We start from the raw sequence: 18,375 nt of genomic DNA on the forward strand, positions 1-18,375 counted from the left end.
TTTGATTTTAATGACAATTTCATAGTTGCTAATTCAAGTTTTTTGTTAATTGATTTAATTTAAATTCCACCAGCTCCCACGACGGGATTTGAATACACACACACACACACACACACATGCATGCATGCACAAACACGCTCACACGTGCACACATACACCCTCATGCACACACACACACAAACTCACACGTGCACACACACACACTCACACGCACAGACACTCACAAACACATATGCACAAAAACACACCACCAATTCCCACATAGATGTGGCTAAGGGGAATGTAGAGACATATTTAAGTGGAAGTTTGATAAACACATGAAGGAGAAAGGTCTGGAAGGATATAGTGAAAGTGCGAGATGAGGCGAAACAAGATGAGGCTTGTGTGAGAATAGACACAAAGATGGATGGTCCATATTTTGTTCATATCTACATGTTTTTAACATAATCCAGTTAAGCTTGTTTTGTTGGGTAGTTAGTAGCCAGCTTTTAAAAACACTATGGAGCTGTGAAAGACCTTTGCTTGGTTACTCATTGTGAGAGAGATTCCCACTTGAACAGAAAAGTGTCTGTCAGCCCATTGATGAACCAGTTTATGATCCCTATGGTTTGCAGATTGAGTATTTGTGATACTGATGTAATTGAGAAGATGTGATGGAGTGATTACAAACCAAACAGTCTTTGGAGAAGTCAAGAAACTCATAAGCAGTAATGACTTGCATTTATATAACACATTTAAGACAGTAAAACCAGCTAAGGCACCTTTGGAAGCAAAACACAATCCCAGTCCTGATAGGGAGACATTAGAACTGGTGACCACCTCCACAATTAGTAAAGAAACACACAAAATCAGAAATTTCTACAGAAACTCAGCAGATTTGGCAGCATCAGTGGAGAGAGGAGCAGAGTTCACATTTTGAGTCCTGTCACCCTTTGGGGAAATGGATCTCAATGAGGAATGCTTTGACTCAAAGAAACACAAATAAGAAACACATCTGTGTTCCTGTGCATGTTACGGAAGACTGTATTCTGAGCAATGCTCACAGAGGAAGTCAAAGAGATCATCTGATGCAGAGCTCTGCCTGGAATCTGCTGGTATAATTGGGGTGTGTGGCAGGTCTAAAGCAATGAGATGGGAACCTCCAAACATCTGCCTCCTAAAACAACCACGATGTTAGACTGTTAGATTCGGAGAAAGTAAGGACTGCAGATGTTGGAAATCAGAGTCAAAAAGTGTAAAGCTGGAAAAGCACAGAAGGTCAGGCAGCGTCCAAGGAGCAGGAGAGTTGACATTTTGGGCAGAAGCCTGATAGAGGGCTTATGCCTGAAATGTTGACTCTCCTGCTCCCCAGATGCTGGGCAGGTGAAGCGGCACAGGGATATTCAGAAACAGGGTGAGAATTTTCAAATGAAGACCTTGTTTGACCAGAAGCCAATGTGGCTCAGTGAAAGGAGGGCTGAAGGGGGAGAGAAATATGGAGTGAGTAAGAATGCAGGCACCAAGCTTTGGATTACATCAAATTTATGACCAGTTTAATGTGGTAGGCTGCCCGTGAGAATAGGCGAAAGTGAGGACTGCAGATGCTGGAGATCAGAGTCAAGATTGGAGTGATGCTGGAAAAGCACAGCAGGTCAGACAGCATCTGAGGAGTAGAAAAGTTGACATTTTAGGCAGAAGCCCTTCATCAGGAATGTTTAGATCTAACATCGACTTGGGTCAGGGTTCCAGCTGTAGATAAGCTAAGGTTAGAGGCAGAGCTAGACAATCTGACAGGGGTGGAAATAACCAGAATTTGTGTGGCTGGGGTATGTAGCCAGACCCCCTCTTCTCGGGTTCAAATATGTCACCAAGGTTTCGTTGTCCAACATAGTTCTCACCAGAAGGTTTCCATATTTTCCGTAACATTTAGTTAATCGTGTGTAATATGCTGTCTTTGTGAGGCTTGATTAGCTCAGTTGGCTGTACAGTTGGTCTGCAATGCTAATGTCGTGGGTTCATTTCCCACACTGTCTGAAGTAACCAGGCTGTGACAGATTGGACATGAGAAAGGGATGACGATATCTAGGGCCAGGCCAGGGTGGGGGTAACAGGCAGACAGCTGATACTGTCCAGGAGTTTTCAAACTTTGTGCACTGGAGTTTTCGGATAGAGTGCACTGTGTTTTATTTTGCTGCACTATCAGGCAGTCTGACTGTAGTAGTGGCTCCCTGTTCCATGGTGAGGAAAGGACCTACATTTATAGAGAACACAGAACACAGAACATAGAAAGGTACAGCACAGAACAGTCCCTTCGGCCTACGATGTTATGCCAAGGATTAATCCTAATTAAAATAAAATAACCTTACCTATGCACCTCTCAATTCACTGCTATCCATGTGCATGTCCAGCAGGCACTTAAATGTCCCCAATGACTCTACTTCCACCACCACCGCTGGCAACACATTCCATGCAGCCACAACCTTTTACAGTCAACCAAGCTCCTTTTGAGATATCGTCATTGGAGCAGCCACTTTTATCCACCGCATGGTCCTACACACAGCAAGGAACTAACCAACTGGATAGTCTGCTTTCAGAGTTTCGGTTGCAGGAGTCAAGGCACTGAGATGGGAATGTTTCCTTCGATGAGAGAGAAGCAGAGTGGGCAGGATCTTGCTTTAACATTAGAATGATAAATTACAGATTGGCCTCTGCGAGGTGATGATAAAAAAGATTGATTCTAACTGGGGTCAGCCTGAGTTCCTTGAAATTCTAACAGATGATGGCAACAAAGGGAACTGATCACTTGATCTCGAATTGTACTCCACAGGAGGGTTTCAGCTGTTTGACCAGTTACAGATTTCAGAGGGGAAATCTAAAAGAATTCAACAACACTGATCACCTGCTGGTAATACAAGGTCTGTTAAGAATGTTGAAGGATGTTAGACAAGTATTCGAAAACAAACTGAATGAAGCAGACTTACAAATGGCACCTCCAGTAGTGCAGCATTGCTTCAACACTGCACTCGGAACTTTGGTCGAGACTTTGTGCACAAATCTCTGGAGTGGGATTGGAGCCTGCACCTTCTGCCACAGAGCCGAGGGATCGACCCAAAAAGCTGAGGGATCGACCCACTGAGCTGAGGGATCCACCCACTGAGCCGAGGGATCCGTCAATTGAGCTGAGGGATCGACCCACTGAGCTGAGGGATCTACCCACAGAGCCGAGGGATCGACCCAAACAGCTGAGGGATCGACCCACTGAGCTGAGGAATCTACCCACTGAGCTGAGGGATCCGCCAATTGAGCTGAGGGATCCACCCACTGAGCTGAGGGATCCACCCACTGAGCTGAGTGATCTATCCACTGACATGAGGGATCTACTCACTGAGCTGAGGGATTTACCCACTGAACTGGGGGTTACCAACTGAGCTGAGGGATCCACCCAGTGAACTGTAAGGATCAACCCACAGACCTGAGAAATCTACCCACAGAGCCAAGGGATCTACCCACCGGCTGGGGACTTACACATTGAGCTGAGGAATCTATTCACCAAACTGAAGGATCTACATATTGAGCTGAGGAATTTACCCACTGAGTCACGGGATCTACTAATTGAGCTGAGGGATCTACCCGCTGAGCTGAGGGATCCAGCCACTGAGCTGAGGGATTTACCCACCAAACTGAGGGATCTACATATTGAGCTGCAGAATTTACCTACTGAGTTAAGGGATCTACCCACTGAGCTGAGGGATCTACCCAGTGAGCTGAGGGATCCACCCAGTGAGCTGAGGGAGCATACCTACTGTAACTAACACACAAGCCATTGTCTCTCCTGTTTTACGTCTACATCATCTTGTGGTCACACTCAGGGTCACAGTGAAATGAACACGTAGTTAACGCTTGCTACCGATTCAACACAACAGCAACTGGAGAAATACTGGGTCAAATCTGTTGGGATGTGTCAGGCTATACTAACTTACTTGTTAACTAATACAGTGCCAGCAATGATGATGAAAAAGAGACCCTGAACACTTTCCCTTCGCAATCATTCTTTTATCATAAAACCACAAGATAAGGGAGCAGAATTAGGCCATTCAGCCCATCAAGTTTGCTCCCCCATTCGATCATGGCTGACATGTTTCTCAACTCCATCCTCCTGCCTTCTCCCTATAATCCTTGATCTGCCCCTTACTACTCATCCACAGACTCCCCATCCTCAACATCCTGGATTTGCCAGAATTGAGCAGAAATCCAACTGAACCAGCTCCATAACTACCTGGACTACTCTGCAGTTAGTGATTCACAGACCTACTCTCCAAAGCAGTTCCATCATCGACAAGGCACCTGTCCAAGGTATGAAGAAATAGACTCCATATATCTGGAAGGGGGAAACTACAACAGGACTCAAATCATTCACCTGACACTCCATCCCCAACCTTTCAACAATTACACTGCAGCAATTCATCAAGGCTCCAGAGACAGCACCTTCCAAACACACGACCCCATCCATTTGGAAGGGCAAGGTACATGGAGGAACACCACATGCCAGTTCCCCTCCAAGCCACTCATCATTCTGACTTGGAAATATATCTTTCAGCATCGCTGGGTCAAAATCCTGGAATTCCCTCTGTAAGGGGCATTGTGGTTCTACCTACAGCACTGGGACTGCAGCAGGTCAAGAAGGCAGCTCACGCCCACCTTCTCAAGGGGCAACTAGGGGCAGCCAGCGACACTGATGTCCCATTTCCCAATACAAAATAAAGGAAACACTTGCGTTCTGAGCTGTGAACTCCCACAGCCTGGTGACACATCCTACAGGTAGAAGTCCTACAGTGCGGAAGCAGGTGTTTTGGTCCATCAAGTCTACACCAACCCTCCAAAGAGCATCCCACCCAGACCCCCTATCCTGTAACCCTGCACTTCCCGGGGCTAACTCACTAGCCTGCACAACCCTGGATGCTACGGGCAATTTAGCATGGCCAATCCATCTAACTTGCATGTTGAGTCAAAGAGTCAGAGAGATATACAGGACAGAACCAGACCCTTCAGTCCAACTCATCCATGCCAGCCAGATTTCCTAGATAAATTTAATCCCATTTGCCAGCATTTGGACCATATCCCTCTGAACCCTTCATATTCATATACCCATCCAGATGCCTTTTAAATGCTGTAATTGTACCAGCTTCCACTACTTCCTCTGGCAGCTCATTCCATACATGCACCTCCCTCTGTGTGAAAAGGTTGCCCCTTAGGTCCCTTTTATATCTTTCCTCTCTCATCCTAAACCTATGTCCTCTAGTTTTGGACTCCCTCAGCCCAGGGAAAAGATTTATAAGGATGTTGCCAGGGTTGGAGGGTTTCAGCTATAGGGAGAGGCTGAACAGGCTGGGGCTGTTTTCCCTGGAGCGTTGGAGGCTGAGGGGTGACCTCATAGAGGTTTATAAAATCATGAGGGATAGGATAAATAGACAGGGTCTTTTTTCCCAGGGTGAGGGAGTCCAGAACTAAAGGGCATAGGTTTAAGATGAGAGAGGAAAGGACCTGAGGGGTAATATTTTCTCACAGAGGGTGGTGCATGTATGGAATGAGCTGCCAGAGGAAGTGGTGGAGGCTGGTACAATTACAACATTTAAAAGGCATCTGGATGGATATATGAACAGGAAGGGTTTGGAGGGATATGGGCCAAATGCTGGCAAGTGGGACTAGGTCAGATTGGGATGTCTTGGTGTAGTTGAGTTGGACCGAAGGATCTGTTTCCATGCTGTATGACGAGGCCTTTGATATAAAGTAATTGGTGCACCTCATTCTCTCATCGATATCTCAGTACACACCAAGGGACACATCTTCCTGTGCTACTTGGAAAAAAACTGGATTCAAAACTTGTGAAAGGCAGATGATCTGGCCCCACAGTTGGTCAGAGGAGAAGCTCTTTGCATGTGAGGCCAGCACTTGTTGTCCATTGCCCATTGCCTTTGGATTGAGTGCCTTGCCGGAGCTGGTCAGAGGCCACTTAAGAGTAAACTGCATTGCTGTGGGTCTAGAGTCAGGTGTAGGCCAAACCAGATAAAGAGAGGATTTTCCTTCATGAAGGGAGATTATTGAACTGGATAGGTTTTCGATGACAATCAGCAGAAATCTACACCGTCATGTTATTTCCCCTGTTTCAATACCAAATTTTATTCATTGAATTTAAATTCCACCAGCTGTGATGGTGGGATTTCAACCCACCCTCCCAGATTATTAGCCTCCAAAATCCCCAATAAGTGACATTATCACTATGCTGCCATCTCCTCACTGCAATCTATAAACTTTCTATCCATCATCACATCACGATATCCAAATCCTAACATTTAGAGAGCCAATATTTATCTCTGAACCAACAACACTAAGGCAAACAATCATTCAGGAGCACAGCGCTTGAGTGTTGCTGAAAAAAGACACACTTTGTTGAAGTTTTTCATCTTGTCATCTTCAGGATGTTTGAAAGAATGACCAAAGTAAATGTGAATGCTTCAATAAAATGTGTCTTTTTCCAGCTATCACTAAAACAGATGAACTAATTATTTCTTTTTGGGATCTTGTTGTGCTGAATTGGCCACTGAGTTTCTTTCTTCGCTTTAGTATTCATTAATTCCTTGTTCAACATCCATCAGGAGGCTGGAGTGGTCATGTTTGCTATTCAGAGCAAGTATTAATACTGGTTGGAGTGACTCTGTACTTTATTCCTCCTTTTCTTTTGCATAAGATTCTCTTTAGCCAATTGCCTGCTTCTAGTCTAACAAGGTGTATCTTATATGCCTCAAAATCATACAGAGAAGACACTAGTTTCTATATTTGTAAAGCTTTATTTACAGTGCTTTAAAAAGTCATATCCTTCCTTCTGCTGTCTCCCAGCTCCTTCTGCAATTCGTTTACCTTCCCTGGAGTCCACACCCAGGATTAACCAATCAAGCCAAGTGAGCATCAATAAGCCATCCTGACACTCTCTCCTGATCCATTTTCCTAATCATTCCTGCTTTCAGGAAATGGAGGAGTTTTCTAGCATTATGAATGATTATTTCACCCAGAAAGACTATTCCTTGGTCTGGGAGAATCACTGAGGAGGAATGTTCTGGAGAAAGTCCGGGTCATGAAATTAAGAAAATGGAGCACAGAAACGATGTGCAAGTCGCTGTGGAACAACTCCCCATCTGTTTTGGAGTGTGTGGATGGTTTGGTTAAATAGATGGGCATGTGTTGTCACTTAAAGAGACTAACTTGCCCACCAGTCACTTGGAAACTCATGCAACCTGGAGTAATATCATAAATGATTTCCCTTCGATGGCATATTGTAATATGGAGGGAGCCTAATAATTCATTATTAAGGTTATTCGTCATTTCCATTTTTTGTGCCAAAATCCCAATTTGATCTGATTTGATTTGATTTATTATTGTCACATGTACCTAGATACAGTGGAAAATTTTATTTTTGTGTGCAGTACAGACAGATCATACAGAGTACATCAGGGTAAGAGAACAGAGCAATGAATGCAATGCTACAGCTACAGAGAAGGCGCACAAAGAACGAGATCAACATTAGATTTAATGTTTGAGAGGCCCATTCAGAAGTCTACTAACAGTGGGGAAGAAGCTGTTACTGAATCTGTTGTACTTGTATACAAACATTTATATCATCTGCTGCTGGAAGAGGGTGGAAGAGAGTATAACTGGGTGGGACCTCAAGTCCTGCTCACCCATCTCCCATCTGCTTGCTGACCTACATTGGCCCCCAGCCCAGTAATGGCTGGATTTTAAAACTGGTCCTTGTTTTCCAAATCCCTCTGAGGCCTGTCTCCTATCTGTCTCTGTGCTTCGTTGAGCTCTGAAACCCACCACAATCTCTGCATTCCTCTGAATCAGGCCTCCTGCACATTCCTGATTTGAATTGTCCCATTGTTGGCGGCTGTATTTCCAGCTGTCTTCACCCAAAGCTCTGAGGGACCTAGGTGTCCTTGTACACCAGTTGCTGAAGGTAGGCAAGTAGATACAGCAGGCAGTAAAGAAGACAAATGGGATATTGGCCTTCATTGCAAGAGGTTTCGAGTCCAGGAGCAGGGATGTGTTGTTGCAATTATACAGGGCCTTGGTGAGGCCACAACTAGAACATCATGTGCGGTTTTGGTCTCCTTTTCTGAGGAAGGATGCTCTTGCTCTCAAGGAAGTGCAGCGAGGGTTTCCCAGGCTGATTCCAGGGATGGTGGGACTGATGGATGAGAAGAGATTGACTCATTAGGATTGTTTTCACTGGAATTCAGACGAGTGAGGAGGGATCTCATAGAGACTTATAACATTCTAACAGGACCAGACAGGGTAGATGCAGGGAGGATGTTCCCGGTGGTGGGTTCCAGAACCAGGGGTCACAGTCTGAGGATTCAGGGGAGACCATTTAGGACGGAGAAAAGGAGACATTTCTTCACCTAAAGTGTGGTGAGCCTGTGGAGTTCATTACCACAGGAAGTAGTTGATGCCAAAACATTGAATGTCTTCAAGAGGTGGTTAGGTATATAGCACTTAGGGCGAATGGGACCAAAGGTTATGGGGAGAAAGCAGGATTAGGTTATTGATTGGACAATCAGCCATGATCGTGATGAATGGTGGAGCAGGCTTGAAGGGCCGAATGGCCACCTCCTGCTCCTTTTTTCTATTTTTCTATGTTTCTATGTTTGTTTTCGTAAACTTCACCACCTCTGTACCTAACTCTATCAATCTCAATCAAGTCAAGATCCAGTCTCCATGATCTTATGAGGGATAGGGTGCCAGAAAGCCTTTGTGTAAAGATGTTGCATCAGGATCAAGAGTGGGATCATTATAAAAAGAGACACATACCTGCAGGGAGTTTCACTGACAATCCCCAAAATTCAAAGCATAAACAAAATCCCTGTTTAAATCCCTGTTGACAACCAAATATATGAACAAATCAACGGCACACCCATGGGCTCACCCATCTCTGGACTCATAGCAGAAGCGGTAATGCAAAGATTAGAACAGTCTTACAGCAAATTCAACCCAAACTCTGGGTCAGATATGTAGATGACACCTTTTGTAATAATTAAAAACACAGAAATAGAGAACACACACCGGATCATCAACGCCACACTCACAGGAATCCGATTCACTAGAGAGGAAGAAAAGGACAACCAACTCCCATCCCTAGACGTGATGGTACAGAGAACACCGAACGGAGAATTCACCACATAGGTTTACAGGAAAGCCACACACACACAGACCAAGGCCTAAACTACGAAAGCAACCATTCCAACACACACAAAAGAAGTTGCATCAAGACACTATTCAAAAGGGCCACAACACACTGCAGCACACCATAACTGCAAAAAGAAGAAGAAGAACACCTATACAATGTATTTGCCAAAAACAGATACCCATGCAAATTCATCAACAGATGCCTAAGGGAAAGACAACGGAATGAGGACATGCCGCAACCCAAAGAACTAGCCACACTACCATACATCAAGAGCATTTCCGAACTGATAGCCAGACTATACCGACCACTAGGACTCATAAAAGCACACAAACCAACAGCCACTCTCAGACAACAACTCACCAGAATGAAGGAACCAATACCCAGCATGAGCAAAACAAATGTAGTGTATAAAATCCCATGCAAGGACTGCACAAAACACTACAGAGGACAAACAGGAAGACAGCTAACGATCCATATCCATGAACACCAACTAACCACGAAACGACACGACCAGCTATCCTTCGTAGCCACACACGCAGATGACAAGCAACATGAATTCGACTGGGACAACACTACTATTATAGGACAAGCCAAACAGAGAACAGCCAGGGAATTCCTAGAGGCATGGCACTCATCCAGAGATTCTATCAATAAGCAGATCGACCTGGACCCAATATACTGACCACTGCAGCGGACAGCTGGAACTGACAACCGGAAGCGGCAGATTCAAATCACTATAAATGCCGGAGGAAAGATCACAGAAGCGCTTCATAGGAGGCTCCCAAGCACTGAGGATGTCACCTAGACAGGGGACGAAACGTCTGCAACACAAATTCCCAGCTCGGCGAACAGAACCACAACTTGGAAAAGGGTTATTAGGATGTTCCCTGGTATGGGGGATTTTAGCAATAAAGAAAGTTGGATAGACTGGGTTTGTTTTCACTGGAATGCAGGAGACTGAGGGGCAACCTGATGGAAGTTTATAAGACTGTGAACAGCATGGATGGAGTGGAAAGGATGAGGTTTTTTCCCAAGTGGAGGGGTCAATTATTAGGGGACACAGGTTCAAGGTGCCGGGGGGGGTGTTTATAAGAGATGTGCAAGGCAGGTTTTTCACACAAAGGGTGGTGAGTGCCTGGAACGCGCTGCCAGAGGAGGGGGTGGAAGCAGATACAATAGCAGTATTGGAGAAGCAACTGGACAAATACATTAAAAGGAAGGGAATAGAGGGATAGGGATCCTGTAAGTGAAGACAGTTTTAGTATGGAAGGGCAAAATGTGTCAGCACAGGCTTAGAGGGCCTGTTGTATTGTTCTTTGTTTTTCGTAAAAGAAAAAATAAGTTTCTAATTGTGAAAAGACCTGTGGCAGTTCAGAAGGTTGGACAGAATATGGAAAGAGCAAAGATAACCACAAAAAGAAAGAAAAATCAAATATGAGAGAAAGCTAACCAGAAATAAAAGAATGATTGTAAAAGTTTCTATAATTATTTAAAGAAGAAGAGTTAACAAAGTAACCATTGTTCCTTTGGAAACTGAGACTGGGGAACTCATAATGGAAAATAAGGAAATAGTGAATGAATTGTACAGGTATTTTATATCAGCCTTCACTATAAAGATACTGTGGAGGTGCTGGTGTTGGACTAGGATGGACAAAGTCAAAAGTCAGATGATACCAGGTTATAGTCCAACAGGTTCATTTATCATCACCAGCTTTTGGAGCACTGCTCCTTCATCAGGTGGAGTGATTTCAAATAAACCTGTTGGACTATAACCTGATGTTGTCTGACTTCTGACTGGCACTATGTAGGATAAAAGTAACATCCTAGAATCGATTATAAATTAGAAAATGGGAAGAAGGGAGGAAGAAGTGTAAATTGTCAGAGCTGCAGGCTGGGTCCTGATGTTCCTAGGGCCATAAAAGAAGTGACTAGTGAGGTAGTTGATACAATGGCTTTCACTTTCCACATCTCACTTGAATCGAGGATGGTCCCTAAACAAAAGTGAAAGGTAACTCATTTAGTCAAAAAGCCAGGGAGAAAGGAAACAGGAAATTGTAGGCCAGTTAGCTTTTGTGAAAGGGAAAATGTTAGAAGCTATTACCAAATAAGTTAAAACAGGGCACTAATCCACATGGGGATATGTTCAAGATAATCTGGAAGAGTCAACATGGTTTTAAGAACAGGAAATCACATTTGACCAATAGATTGAAGTTCTTTGAGAAAATAGCACATGGGGAACCAATGGATGTCCTAAGATTTCCAGAAGGTGTTTGATAAGGTTCCACATAAAAAAAAATTACTGTGGAAGCTTGCACAAGTGGTAACAGATTGGCATGAATAGAAGATTCAAGATTGGAGTGGTGCTGGAAAAGCACAGCAGGTCAGCCAGCATCTGAGGAGCAGGAAAATCAACGTTTTGGGCAAAAGTCCTTCATCAGGAAATAGAAGATTGGCTGGTTAACACTAAGCAGAGAGTGAGCCTTTTTCAGGTTGGTAAGATGTCACGAGTGGTATACCACAGGGATCAGTGCCGTGTCCTCAGTTTATGAAAATGATATTGATGAAGTGACAGAGGTACGGTTGTTAAATTCGCTGCTGACAAAGATAGATAGGAAAGGAGGTTGTGAGAAGGACGCAAGGAGGCTACAAAGAAGATATTGTTTGGCTGAGAGAGTGGACAAAGATGGGGTAAATGGAGTATAATGTGGGAAAAATGTCAATTTGCCCATTTCAGCAGGAAGAATAAAAAGAAGCATGTTATCTAAATAATGAGAGGTTACAGAGTTCTGAGATCAGAGTGATCTGGGTCCTTGTGCATGAATCACAAAAGGTCAGTCCATAGGTACAGCAAGTAATTGGGTAAGTTAATATTACAATCTATCGTGGGGGTGGTTCAATACAAAAGTATCATGCATCAGTTATACAGGAAATGGTGAGACCACATCTGGAGCACAGTGTACAGTATTAGTCTCCTTATTTAAGGAAGAATATATATATATAATTAGTGGAGGCAGATCAGAAAACCTTTACTGGACAAACAACTGGAATGAGCAGATAGTTTTATGAGGACACATTGGAGAGACTAGGCATGTATCTGCTGTTGTTTGGAAGCATAAGAGGTAACGGATTGAAATGTGTAAAATCCTGAGGGGACCTTGACAAAGTCATTGGGGAATTGATGTCTCCTCTATGGAAGAATCAGGAACTACAGGTTTCTACTTTAATAATGAGGGGGTCACCATCTGAACTGAAATTAGCCAAAAGAAAAATTCTGGCAGAGCGTCTAGAGTGTCTGTTACTGAAAAGGTGGTGGAAGTGGGTCCCTGGGTGTTTTTAAAGACTGAAGTCACAGGAAGCCAGGTTGCAGTCCAACAGGTTTGTTTGAATATACAAGCTTGTGATTTCAAATAAATCTGTTGGACTATAACCTGGTGTTGTGTAACTTCTGAGACTTAGTCCTCCTCAGTCCAACACTGGCGTCTCCACACCATGGATATTTCGAAGGCTGAGGAAGGGGAGATTCTCGCTAGGCAAAGGGAGTGGCACGTTAAGCAGGAAGGTGGATTGGAGGTTACAGTCTTCCTGAAGCATGTGCGTGGGGCTGAATGGCCTCCTCCTGTTCCTGATTCTCGCCAGTTTGTAATAAAGTTCAATGTTTCCACCTCTAACTGACGCTTGTTTCTTTTCTGGTGAACAGGGTGAGCCAGGACCAGCGGGTTTGCCAGGCCCTCCGGTAAGTTTTGGTCCATTGGTTTGAACAATTCAGAGAGCAGAGCCACTGAGCTGTGCATACTCGTGTGGTAGCTTGTCATTCCATGGCCCTGTCTGCTCTGATGTTCCTCTTCCTTCTCCTCAGGGTGTGCCAGGGGAACCAGGAGACCCCGGGAGTCCTGGACCTACTGGCCTTGCTGGCCTTCCAGGAATCGATGTGAGTCAAGCCTTTTAAGTTCTCACCTACTTCTTGATTTCTAAACCCACAGCGTGTTGTAAACAATCAAATCTCCACTCTCCCTGCATTTCCCCTAAATATCATAAAGGCCTGCACAACAAAGGGAGTGCATTTGGAGTACAGGCGCTACAGCAATGTAAGGAAACATAGCACACACTTTACTAACAGGGAGATCCCAGAAACAGTAATTGGGATTCATGTGAATTAGGAACAGAAGGAGGCCATTCACCATTCAATAACATCCTTGATCTTAGAGTAATCTCAGCTTCCCATTCCTGTCTAACACTGACACCCTTTGCCTCCCTTGTTAGTCAGGACTCCACCTATCTCGGTCTTAGACCCCACCTTCATCAAACTCTGGGGCTACACCGCAGATCAGCCACGATCTAATTGAATGGCAAAACAGGCTCGAGGGGCCGAATGGCCTACTGCTTTTCCTATGGAAGAGAGTTTAACACCCGGGACTCTCTGAGTGAAACAGAATTCTCATTGTTGCCATCTCCAAAGAGATGACCCCTCATTTTAAACCGGGTCCCTGTTCCTTGTCTCTCCCACGAGGGGAAATGTCCACTCAGCATCCACCCTGTCAGGTCCTCTCTAGATCTTATACATCTCAATGCGATCCTGTTCCTCAAACCATGAGGAAGAGGAGACTGAATCGTTGGTAAGCGAGAGCTGAGAGGTTACTGGGGGAAGGTGGGAACGGGAGAGAATCAGCTCAGCTCTGATCTTGTCGAGTTCAGATGTACGTTCAAGAAAGATAGTACTTTTGGCAGTGCAGCACCCCCCCGTTGTCACCCTGGAGAGTCTTGTACTTATAATCATAGAATCCCTACAGTGTGGAAACAGGCCATTTGGCCCAACACGTCCACACTCACCCTCCGAAGAGTAACCTACCCAGACTCATTCCCCTACCCTATTAGTCTACATCTCCCCTGAGTAATGCACTTAACCTTCACATCCCTGAACACTGTGGGCAATTTCCCATGGCCAATCCATTTAATCTACAGATCCCTGAACACTATGGGGCAATTTAGCATGACCAATCCACCCTAACCTGCACATCTTTGGACTGTGGGAGGAAACTGGAGGAAACCCACGTAGATAGAACATAGAGCATAGAGCAGTACAGCACAGAACAGGCCCTTCAGCCCACGATGTTGTGCTGACCATTGATCCTCATGTATGCACCCTCAAATTTCTGTGACCAATTGCATGTCCAGCAGTCTCTTAAATATCCCCAATGACCTTGCTTCCACAACTGCTGCTGGCAACGCATTCCATGCTCTTACGACTCTGTGTAAAGAACCTGCCTCTGACATCCCCTCTATAATTTCCTCCAACCAGCTTAAAATTATGACCCCTCGTGTTAGCCATTTCTGCCCTGGGAAATAGTCTCTGGCTATCGACTCCATCTCTGCCTCTCATTATCTTGTATACCTCAATTAGGTCCCCTCTCCTCCTCCTCCTTTTCTCCAATGAAAAAAGTCTGAGCTCAGTCAACCTCTCTTCATAAGATAAGCCCAGGCAGCATCCTGGTAAACCTTCTCTGAACCCTCTCCAAAGCATCCACATTTTTCCTACAATAGGGCGACCAGAACTGGACGCAGTATTCCAAGTGCGGTCTAACCAAAGTTTTATAGAGCTGCAACAAGATCTCACGACTCTTAAACTCAATCCCCATGTTAATGAAAGCCAAAACACCATATGCTTTCTTAACAACCCTGTCCACTTAGGTGGCCATTTTAAGGGATCTATGTACCTGCACACCAAGATCCCGCTGTTCCTCTACACTGCCAAGAATCCTATCCTTAATCCTGTACTCGGCTTTCAAATTTGACCTTCCAAAATGCATCACCTCGCATTTACCCAGGTTGAACTCCATCTGCCACCTCTCAGCCCATCTCTGCATCCTGTCAATGTCCTGCTGCAGCCTACAACAGCCCTCTATACTGTCAACGACACCTCCAACCTTTGTGTCATCTGCAAACTTGCTGACCCATCCTTCAATCCCCTCATCCAAGTCATGACTAAAAATTACAAACAACAAAGGCCCAAGGACAGAGCCCTGTGGAACACCACTCACCACTGACTTCCAGGCAGAATATTTTCCTTCTACTACCACTCACTGCCTTCTGTTGGCCAGCCAATTCTGTATCCAGACAGCTAAGTTCCCCTGTATCCCATTCCTCCTGACCTTCTGAATGAGCCTAACATGGGGAACCTTATCAAATGCCTTGCTGAAGTCCATAAATGCCTTGCTGAAGTTAGCATTGCTTCCCCACAACACCAGGGACCCGGGTTCGATTCCAGCCTCAGATGACTGTCTGTGTGGAGTTTGTTCCTTGTGTTTGTGTGGATTTCCTGCAGATGCTGTGGTTCCCTCCCACGGTCTAAGAATGTGCAGTTTAGGTGGATTGGGAAATTACCCACTAGTGTCCAGGGATGAGCAGTTTAGTTGTTGGAAATGCAGGTTTACCAAGATGGGTCTGAGTGGGGTGCTGTTCACAGGCGCAGTGTGTTCTCAGTGGGCTGAATGGCCTGCTTCAACTGTAAGGATTCTATAATTCTCAACCTGGAGTGCACCTGACGAAGGGGCAGTGCTATGAAAGCTTGTGGTTTCAAATAAACCTGTTGGACTATAACCTGGTGTCTGACAGTGAATGCAGACTGTGAGTGGAGCATATAACTGGGGAAGTCACAAGGTATTGGGGACAACCTACCCCACCTCTGACAAGAAATACACAAAGTTATCGAGAACATCAGAGACCAACTCTGCAACTTGAGTGTCTGGGATTGCCACAGTTAGAGAGAGCAATTGTTCCTCCAGCTCAATAGGGAGCTGCTGCTCAGTGACTGTGTGTTATTTAATGACTCTCTCTGCTGACTCTCACTTCCTGTGAAGGCTCATTAATGAGATGAGGGTGGACGGTTCTTAATCAGATTAGAGCAGAGCTAGTGTTGAAGCAACAAACTTTACTGGGAAGAAACAAATCAAAGCAGAGAACGCCGGAATTAAACCATACGCCAGCAAGAAACAGCTGGATGATTTGGGTTGAGGTCCGTAAGACCATAGCACATAGGAACAGGAGGACGCCATTCAACCCCTTGAGTCTAATCTGCCATTCAACAGGATCATGGCTGATTTAACATTTCTCATGTCAACCTTCCTGCCCTTTCCCCTGAATTCACTGACTGATCAAGAATCTGTCTCAGTCTTAAATGTACATCAGGACTCTGCCCCCCCCCCCCCCCACCCCCCCCCCCCCCCCCCCTCCCGCCAACCCCCCACTCCAACTCTCTGTGGCAAGAAGTTCCAAAGACTCACAACCCTTTGAGAGAAGAAATTCCTCCTCATCTCAATCTTAAATAGGTGCCCCTTTATTCTGAGACTATACCCTCTGGTCGTAAACTCTCCCTTGAGGGGAAACATCCTCTCAGCATTGACCCTACCAAGCCCCTTCAGAATCTGATACATTTCAATGAGATCATCTGTCATTCTTCTGAACTCCAGGGAGTAGAGTTCCAACCTGTTTCACCTTTGCTCATAAGACAATCCCTCCATACCGAGGATCATCCTAGTGAACCTTCTCTGATCTGCCTCCAATGAAACAATATCTTTCCTTAAATAAGGGACCAAAGCTGCTCACAGTGCTCCAGATGTGGTCTCACCAGCCCCTTGTACAGTTACAGTAAGACTTCCCTTCTCTTATACTCCAACCCCCTTGAAATAAGGGCCAACATTCCACGACCCTTCCTGATTCCCTGCTGCCCCTGTGTGCTGGCTTTCTGTGTTTCGTGCACAAGTCCCCCCAAGACCCTTTGTGTTGCACATTTCTGCTGGTTCTCCCGGTTTAAATTTGTTCTTTTGTTCTTCTTTCCAAAATGAACAACTTTGCGTTTTCCTACATTTTATTCCACTTGCAAAATTATTGCAAAATTAATCTCTCAATATCTCCCTGAAAACTGTTTGTATCCCTCTCACAACCTAATTCCATCTATTTACTGTCGTCTGCAAATTTAACTGAAGTCCATTCCCTTCCTTTCTCCCAATCATTAGTACACATTGTAAACAGTTGTGATCCCAGCACTGATCCCTGTGGAACCCACTGGTCACAGGTCGATAAACCTGAAAAAAGACCCTTCTGCCCACTCAGTGATTCCTGTCCATGAGCCAATTCTATGCATTAGAATTCTGCTGGAAATCTCCGTTTGGGAGGTGGCCGGTGGTGACATAATGGAACTATCACTGATAATCCTGGATCACATGATAATGTTCTGGGGACCTGGGTTTGAATCTCAGCATAGCAGTTAGTGCAATCTGAATTCAATAAAAATCTGGAATAATAGGAAAATAATCTAATGCTAGCTGACATCAACGGTTCTTTCAGCCTTTTGGGGAAGGAAATCTGCTATCCTTACCTAGTCTGGTCTAAATGTAACTCCAAACTCACAGCAACGTCTTTAACTGCTCTCTGGCAATAAATGCTGGATTAGCTAGTGATGCCCACAATGAATAAAAAAGTACATATTATCAACAAAGGACTTCATTCTACAGTACCTTTCCTGATATCAGGATGTCGCAAAATGCTACATCTATTCATGAGGCATGCAGTTGTAACTTTCCACCTCTCGCACATCAGGACAAACACAAGAATGCCAAATTTCAAATGAACAGAAGTTGTTCATTGGTTGGCAAGTTGACTCTGATTGGTCAAGTCATTGCCACGGAGAATGCACCAGGGAACCGTTGCCTCCAGTGCTTCTTTAATTAAAACAAAATTTCTTTGAAATTTGGTATTCTTGCAGCTGTTCTGATCTGTGCAAAACTATTTCCCTTTCAGTAGCAACACCCAGGTTCTGGGCAGTTTTCTGTTTTCATTGTATTCATGAAGAGTTTAATATTACCATCAGAGCATTAGGAATATTCTTCTACTCTTCTTTGAAATAACAAGCAACATAAAATCTTTTACATTCAGGTTCGGTCGGGCCTCAGTTTAACACCTCTGCTGAAATCTGGGTCCTCCAACAGTGCAGCACTCCCTTTGTATGGCTCAGAGAGGGTCAGCCTCTGGAGCAAAACTTTAAATCCACAACTTCCTGACGATGAAATGACTGGGCAGTGACTGAGCCAACAGGCAACAGCCAGAATTTAATCACCTGGGCGGAAATGTAAAATGTCGTTAACAAAGTCAATCCCACACAC

General features: G+C 44.7%; 1 protein-coding gene across 1 annotated transcript in view; it reads left to right on the top strand.

Moving 5' to 3' along the window:
• col9a3 (collagen, type IX, alpha 3) overlaps positions 1-18,375 on the top strand; it is a 284,757-nt gene that overhangs the window by 20,769 nt on the left and 245,613 nt on the right. The window contains exons 3-4 of the mRNA XM_072556160.1: positions 12,918-12,953; positions 13,077-13,148. Coding sequence (XP_072412261.1) covers positions 12,918-12,953; positions 13,077-13,148 — 108 coding nt within the window. The remainder of the gene's footprint in view (positions 1-12,917; positions 12,954-13,076; positions 13,149-18,375) is intronic.

The sequence above is a fragment of the Chiloscyllium punctatum genome, chromosome 37, assembly GCF_047496795.1.
Source record: "Chiloscyllium punctatum isolate Juve2018m chromosome 37, sChiPun1.3, whole genome shotgun sequence".
In the NCBI taxonomy this organism is placed as follows: domain Eukaryota; kingdom Metazoa; phylum Chordata; class Chondrichthyes; order Orectolobiformes; family Hemiscylliidae; genus Chiloscyllium; species Chiloscyllium punctatum.